This window comes from Durio zibethinus, chromosome 10, assembly GCF_047325235.1.
Source record: "Durio zibethinus cultivar Kanyao isolate XHJ-2024 chromosome 10, ASM4732523v1, whole genome shotgun sequence".
NCBI lineage: Eukaryota > Viridiplantae > Streptophyta > Magnoliopsida > Malvales > Malvaceae > Durio > Durio zibethinus.
The window spans coordinates 19,978,133-19,986,583 of record NC_143171.1 but is presented as its reverse complement, the minus strand read 5'-3'; the positions used below and the strand labels follow the sequence as shown (position 1 = coordinate 19,986,583).

At 28.7% G+C, this 8,451-nt stretch overlaps 1 protein-coding gene across 1 annotated transcript; it reads left to right on the top strand.

The window, feature by feature from the left end:
• The first annotated feature begins 5,410 nt into the window (after window positions 1-5,410).
• On the top strand, window positions 5,411-7,683 carry LOC111292765 (U3 small nucleolar RNA-associated protein 18 homolog). The gene is made up of 2 exons (XM_022885321.2): window positions 5,411-5,501; window positions 5,683-7,683. The coding sequence occupies exon 2, from the start codon at window positions 5,704-5,706 to the stop codon at window positions 7,369-7,371; it is 1,668 nt and encodes a 555-aa protein (XP_022741056.2). The 5' UTR covers window positions 5,411-5,501; window positions 5,683-5,703; the 3' UTR covers window positions 7,372-7,683.
• Window positions 7,684-8,451: the final 768 nt, after the last annotated feature.

Genomic DNA, 8,451 nt, shown 5'->3' with positions numbered 1-8,451 from the left:
TAGCCGAGCTGAATCTTTATAAAAGATTTTTGGCTAAGCTAATCCTTATGAAGAAAATTTGGTCGATTTAAGCATTTTTTAAGATTTTTAGTCGAATTGAGCCTTTATGAAGGGATTTTAGCCAAATTAATCTTTTGTGAAAGTATTTTGGTTGAGTTGAGCCTTTGTAAAGCAAATTTAGCTAAGCTGAACTTTTATAAATGCTTTTTGATCGAGCTAAATGTTATAAAGATATTTTGACTGAATTAATCATTTATTAAAAAATTTTGATCAAATTGAATTTTTGTGAAGGTATTTTATCAAAATGAGCACTTTTACTAAGGTGGTTAAGCTAAACCTTTATGAAGATAATTTTTTATGATTAGCATTTTTGTCGAGTTAGGCTTTTATAAAGGCAATTTGTTTATATGAGCTTTTTGGTCAAGATGATCGAGCTAAGCCTTTAGAAAGATAATTTGCTAAGCTGAGCCTTTATTAAGGTAATTTGTCTGGATGAGCTCTTGAGTCGATGTGGCTAAATTAAACCTTTATAAATGCAATTGTCAAGATAAGCTCTTTTTCCCAAGCTAAGCCTTTATAAAGATAATTTCTCTAGATAAGCTTTTTGATTTAAGTGACTCAACTAAGTCTTTAGGAAGAAAAATTTCTGAGTTGAGCATTTATGAAGGTAACTTATTGAACTAAATTCTTTTGTCAAAGCATGTGTTTATGAAAGTAATTTATTGAAATGAACTCTTTGATCGAGGTGGCCGAATTAAACCTTTGTGAAGGCAATTGTCGAAATGAGTGCTTTTGCTAAGTTAGGCTTTTATGAAGGTAATTTTTCTAGATAAGTGCTTTGGCTAAGATGGCGACCTAAACCTTTAGGAAGGCAATTTGTTAAACGGGCATTTGTGAAGGTAATTTGTTAAACTAAACTTTTTTGTCAAAGCGAGCCTTTATGAAGGCAATTTGTTTATATGAGATTTTTAGTCAAAATGGCTAAGCTAAGCTTTTAGGAAGACAATTTGCAAACTAAGCTTTAAGAAAGTAATTTGTTAAATTGAACTCTTTTATCGAAACAAACCTTTATGAAGATAATTTGTCAAGATGAGCTTTTTGATTGAGGTGATTGAGCTAAACCTTTATAAATGTAATTTGTCAAGCTAATCTTTTGTTGATGTGGACCTTTATGAAGGCAATTTGTTGATATAAGCTATTTGGCTGATGTGATTGAACTAAGCTTTTATGAAAACAATTTGTTTAAATAAAACTATTTGGCCAAGGTGGCCTAACTAAGCCTTTAGGAAAGTAATTTGCTGAATTGAGCTCTTATGAATGCAATTTATCGAGATGAGCTTTTTAATTGAGATGGCTGAGATGAGTTTTTTTTTTTATTGAGTTGGGCTTTTATAAAGGCAATTTGTTGAAATGAGATATTTTATCGATATGGGCCTTTATGAAGGTAATTTGTCAATATGAGCATTTTGGTCGTAGTGGCTGAACTAAATATTTATGAAGATAATTTGTCGAGATTAGCTATTTTACTGAGCTGGATATTTATGAACATAATTTGTTTAGATGAGCTCTTTGGTCAGGATGACTAAATTAAGCCTTTAAAAAGGCAATTTGCTGAGTAGGACTTTTATAAAATAATTTGTCGAACTAAATTCTTTTGCAAAAGTGATTGAGCTAAGCCTTTAGAAAGACAATTTGATGAGTTGGGCTTTCATAAAGGCAATTCATAGAGTTGAGCTCTTTTACAAAGCTCATCCATTTTTGTAGCTTTAAATATTGTCGTAGTAGAGCTCATTCACTTTTGCTATTTCAATATTGAATTTCATTATATGATATTGCTCATTGTATCAACATATTAATCAAAAATAAATCTAAATGATTAAAAAGATTAGATATACCATCATAGGTTTTAGTCGAAGGCATTTGAAAACTAAGGCCGAGAATAGTTAATCCTTTTTTTTTTATCTTTTCTCAGGTTGGCTACCACCTTGGCTATAACCAGGTTGGCCACCATAATTTCTAGCTGAGTTGGTTATTAGAGGCTTTTGCTACTGTTGGATGACTTCCCTCTTATACTACTATTTTTCATGGTGTTGTTATAAACTTAGCAAAACACAAGCACAAGGTTGGTTAAAAGCAAAGGTTAGAGTTGTATCTAACATTTATATTTCTACGCTTAAGTCAATGAAGTAAAGGAAGAGAGAAATAGCAAATTGAAAAATAAGAGAATTGAGAGAAAATGAGTGACCTCCCCACCTAGAGGGAATGAAGGAATATTTATACCTAAAGGATTAGTTTCTTGCTAGGTTGGCATTAGTCAAGTGTATTATAAGAAATCAAGTTGGTTTACCACATTAACTCGGCTTATCATGTCATTTTGGTATATCACATCAACTCAAATCAAATGATCAAAATAACCTTAAACCAACAGTGGATCATCTTTTGTGGTAAAAAATAATTATACCCCTATAATTATAAAATGCTCATAATAGTCGAAATATACAAAATTTAGGTAAAAACTCAAATTATATATTCTTAAATATAGCTAGGTAATCCTATAGTTTGGCATTAATATGCATGTTTAACAAAAATATATATATACTAGCATAACAAAATTAAAAATATATTTTAAATAAAATTAAATATAAAAATTATTTTTAATAATTATATATCTCATCACATAGCTCATGTATTTTTTTAATTAAATAATTATCATAAAATAATTTACTTCATATATATATATATCTATTTATTTATTCCATTTCAATCGTTTCAAATCATTGTAAACCGATAGCTTAGTCTTGATTTGAATGTCATTGTAGTTAACAATAAAAAAGTCACAAAAAAATTATAGTGCAATCCAAATGCCCATACAGTGAAGCACATATAAGCTATTTCTATTGCACCAAACCTATCTTGTCATCGGAGCTTTTAAGTCCAGTGAAAATTTTATTTCCCAATTGTAACCATATTTTTTCAATGTTACTCTTTTTTTTTATGCTTAATATATAATGCACTTGATTTATTTTATATTTTTTCATTTCTTATTTAAAATTTTTTTTAAAATTTTATTGATTTAATATAATAAATAAAATTTATTATAATAAATAAACATATTCATAATGAAGTAATTAATTAAAATAAATAATTACATAAATAATAAAGTACATAAATACTATTAATTTTTAATTTAATATGGGTAAATAACTTTAATCTAATGATTATTAAGAACATTAAATATAAAAATTATTATATTCAAACTTTAAATAAATTCACTATATCATAATTTTAATCTAATATCTTTAATGATAATTTTTATTCTCATAATAATTTACTTCATCACTACTGTTTTTACTTCAAATGTATATCTTCCTATTAATTCTAATTTCAGCACAATAATAATTAATTTTATCTTCATCATTATTTTTAATTTTATTAAAATTAATTTTATCATTTATCCAAATGTACCTTTAATAATTAGACCAGTGAAATAGGTGGGTTTTATTATGCTGAATATGTTTGAAATATTTTATTGAAATAACTCTAGTGCTATGATTAGTTTAGCTTTTTAATTAAATTTATGAGTTATTTTGTCATTTAATCAAAATACTAAATTTTAAATAATTTTTAATAACTAAAAAATAAAAAAGAAGTTATAAACAAAGTTTAAAATTTGAAAAAGAGTAAAAAAAAAAAAAAATAAGCTCTTCGCAAAAAATGATTTTTGAAAAATAATTTTTATATTTTAGATATTTATTTGATAAAAAATTAATTAGTAAATGAAAAAAGACTTATTAATCAATGAAAAATAATTTTTTTTAAAAAAATTATCTTACGAATTTAAAAAATATATATATTTTTTAAAAAATTATCTATTAATATAACTATTTATTAATACTTTTGAGCATAATTTTACTTAAAAATAATATTATATTAATAAATTATATTATATTACAATATATTGATAAATAATATTATATGAATAAATAATATACTATTAATAAAAAATATTAATAAAAAATATTATAATATATTCATAAATAATAATATATTATAAATAATATTATTATATATTAATAAAAAATATAATATTAATAAATAATATATAATAAATATTATTATAAATAAATATATACTAATATATTACTATTAATAAATAATATTGTATTCATAAATCATACATTAATAAATAATATTATAATATATTAATAAATAATATAAAGAATAGTAAATAATTTTATTTTAAATATTTTTTATATTAACATAATATTTTAATATTAAATATTATTATTAAAATATAATTATTTTTAATATTAATAATTTTAATAATAAATAATTTTAATATATTTTAATAATTATATTAATATTATTTAAAAAATAAATTATTTAAAAAATATGTAAACAATAAAAAATATTTTTTATTAATTTATTCTAATAATATAAAATTTTTTAATTCATAAAATGTAAATATTTTTTAAAATGATTTTTCACGAAACAAACTAAACTTTGATAATCGGAAATCAAATTTCAGAAAATAAAAGATAATGTTTTTCGAAAAAGAAATAATTTCCGAGTGTTTGGATCACTTAAAAAAAATTTTTTCTGACGTTTGTTTCAACCGAAAATACAAATATTTTTTTCACTTTTCATCTTCTCTTTCCTTTCGACTTCTCTTCTAAACTTTTCTTTTAACTTAAAACATATCCATTTCAAATTCATAAAAATCCATAAAATAAGCACAAAAAAAAAACAATATTTCAGAAAAAGATTGGATTTTTTTGGATTCTTGGCTAGATTAACTTTAGATTATAACCCATAAAAACCCATAAAACTTGATAAGGCAGATCAAGGAGGAGCTTTCTTGTTGGTTGCAAATCTGCAATTGAAGTCGGCTGCAAAGCTTTCTTGTTGGCTGCAAATCTGCAAGTCTGCAAAGCTTTCTAGGTGGTTACTGATCTTGATCACTGGAGTTGTTAGTTTGCTTGGTTTGCGAAGGTTGTTAGCTATATTGTTGGAGACGAGCTAGTGAGACCGTGAGAGAGAAGGAGAAAAGTTGCTGCTTTAACGGGGAAATTATCAAGCTTTGTCCAGAAAACCATTTCTTGTTGATTTTATATTTTTTTTAATTGCCAAACATTTAAAAACGTGAAAAATAATTTTCACAAGTAATTTTTCGTTTAAACAAACCGATCCTAAAAATTAAAAAAAAAATGAAGAAAATAAAAAATACATCCATTACATTTAAAAATTGGGGTTTAAACAAAGAAATTAATAAAATCGAATGATAATGGGCCGACAAGTATTAGGTAAGAACCTAACCCAACCCAACCCAACCCAACCCAAGCAGTCATGCTCCTTTTTGGTATTCCAACTCACTTGATAACTCCAACCCTCTCGACCGTGTGTTCCCTTTGAGCAGCAGCGGCCGCCTCTCTTCAGCAGAAACAACACAAGCTTGTCTCTACCTTCTACTCTTCATTGAGGTTCAGAGGAAAAATACCCAGGTAAGCCTTAAGCCGTTCCCTTTTTCTTTCCTTATATTTCCCTTTCTTTACTGATATATCACTCATCAAGGTTGTTTTAATTTGCTTTTATGGATGTTTCCCTTTTAATGATTAAAATTAAGTTATAGCTGTTCAGGGCTAGCTTTACGAACCTTTTCTCATTCATTGTTTGATTTTCCAGACCCTTCAAAAGAGAAAAAAAATGAGTTTGATATCTCAAAATCCAGTGTCTAGAAACAGGGTGAAGGCTAAACGGGATGATGATGATCCTTCAATTCATGAAAATAGCAAAGATATTGAGAATGGGTTGGAATCTGATTCTGAAATCTCTAGGTTGAAAAAGAGAAAGAAGGAAAAGGAAAAGCAGATTGAGATTGAGCAAGAAAAAGAAATGAAAAAGCTTGAAAGCTTTCTTTTTGGGTCCATATATTCCCCTGTTGAATTTGGTAAAGGTGAGGAAAATGCTCAAGATGCTGCTGAAGATGGTTCAGCTTTGTTCTTTTTGGACCGTTCCATGAATAATATGGAATTTTCTGAGGAAATTGATTTTGAAGAAAAGAGTAAGGAAAGGAAAGCTGTTTGGGTGGATGAGGAGGAGGAACGAACCACAATAAACATAGCTAAGGTTAATAGGTTGAGGAAGTTGAGGAAGGAAGAGGATGAGAGTGTGATTTCTGGTTCAGAATATATTTCTAGATTGCGGGCTCAGCATGCTAAGCTGAACCCAGGGACAGAATGGGCAGAGCTAGATTCAGGGTTAAGGAACGATAGTCTTTATGATGATGAATCATCTGATGAAGAAAAGGTTGTAGTAGCAGCTGGTGGTTACCGAAATGTTGAAGTTGATGATGATATTCTTAGAGCAAATGAAGATCTTGTGGTGAAGAGTGGGGTTAAATTGTTGCCAGGGCTTCTTGAGTATTCGAGACTAGTTGATGGAAATGCTGAGGAACCTTCCAATGGTCTGATAAATTCAGTTCAGTTCCATAGGAATGCTCAGTTACTACTTGCTGCTGGATTAGATCGGAGGATAAGGTTTTTTCAGATTGATGGTAAACGAAATACTAAGATACAAAGCATCTTTCTTGAAGATTGTCCTGTTCGAAAGGCATCTTTCTTACCTGATGGTTCTCAGGTCATTATAGCAGGGAGGAGGAAGTTCTTCTACTGTTTTGATTTAGTGAAAGCAAAAGTTGATAAAATAGGGCCATTGGTTGGTAGAGAGGAAAAAAGCTTGGAAGTTTTTGAGGTTTCCCCAGATTCTAGTACTATTGCTTTTTTGGGAAATGAAGGTTATGTCTTGTTGGTTTCATCCAAAACAAAGGAACTGATTGGAACACTTAAAATGAATGGAACGGTCCGTTCTCTTGCTTTTGCTGATGATGGGAAACAATTATTGAGCTCTGGTGGGGATGGACAGGTCTACCACTGGGACTTGAGAACAAGAACTTGTTTCCATAAGGCTGTTGATGAAGGCTGCATTAATGGTACTGCTCTTTGCACATCAACTAATGGAAGAATGTTTGCAGCTGGTTCGGACAGTGGGATAGTGAACATTTACAACAGGGATGAATTTTTGGGAAGTAAAAGAAAACCAATCAAGACTATTGAGAATCTAACGACCAAAGTGGATTTTTTGAAGTTTAATAGTGATGCTCAAATACTGGCTATCTGTTCTACCATGAAGAAGAACAGTTTAAAGCTGATACATGTTCCATCATTTACTGTGTACTCTAATTGGCCTCCACCGAATAAGAACTTACATTATCCCCGCTGCTTGGATTTCAGTCCTGGTGGTGGTTTCATGGCTGTTGGAAATGCTGCTGGCAAAGTGCTATTATACAAGTTGCATCATTATAATCATGCATAGAGTGGATTCTTACCTCTGTACTTTTTTGAAGCATCATGTACTTATGTGTGGGGAGAGTTCAGCTGCAATATAGTTTCACCCCTTCATTATATCACGCAGAAGGCACCATAGCCGGCAGGTGACAATGCCTTGGAAATTTTCTTTCTTTTTTCCTTTGCTTTTTGCCTTTAATTATTTGCAATGCTGAGAGTCAAAATTTTGGATACAATAGCTTTACTTAGTTCGTGTAACGTTTGAGCGCATTGGTCATTCAAGGTGTACTTCTACTCTCTGTAACTTGGCTTAATGGTAGCTTCTTTTGCAGTTCTCCCATGCATTATTGAATATTTGGAAACTGCCTTGCTTTATTTGCCCCATAAAATTTTGTTGAAATTATATAACTATGGTTGATAAGGATTAGCAGGATGTTCCAAAATTCGGATTAATATTCTATTTGACAGAAATTATTTTAGTGAGTCAATCCAAGCATTGTTTGCGGATGTTCACTTTTGAATGCTATGCGGAAAAAAGAACTCGGAGAAAATACTAATTTGTAATTGTAAGGGAAACTATAATTTTCAAACTCTCCAGTTCAGGGTAACAATTTTCATACAAAAAAAATCTCAAATATAATTTGATTTCTGCATATAAATCTAAACAGCCAAAGTTGAAAAAGGAATTAAGAAAATTTTTTGAATGTGTTTAATATACCACATGATAAAAATAAAGAGCATTTCATCTACAAGTCTTTTTATTATAATTTTACAATTGTCTAATCATTTAGATATTCATCACTTATAGGTGTGCAGTTCATATAAAATTTTGATAAGACTTTTAAAATTTTAAACTGAATTAATTAATTATATTACAATAATCATAAGTGCTATAGTCTAAAAAAAATACCAACTATTAGGTTGAGAAAAAGTTCTAATTCACAAAGATTGAATTAAAAAGAAGAAAGATATCTTGGAAAAGACAAAAGTGACAATTGAATTTATTCTTCACAAGGAAGAATGAGATCAAAATGTAACATGCTCTTAGTACCAGCCTGATTATTAGCTTCGGGTGAGGGGCAGTCTTTGTGATCAAATCCAGTACTGT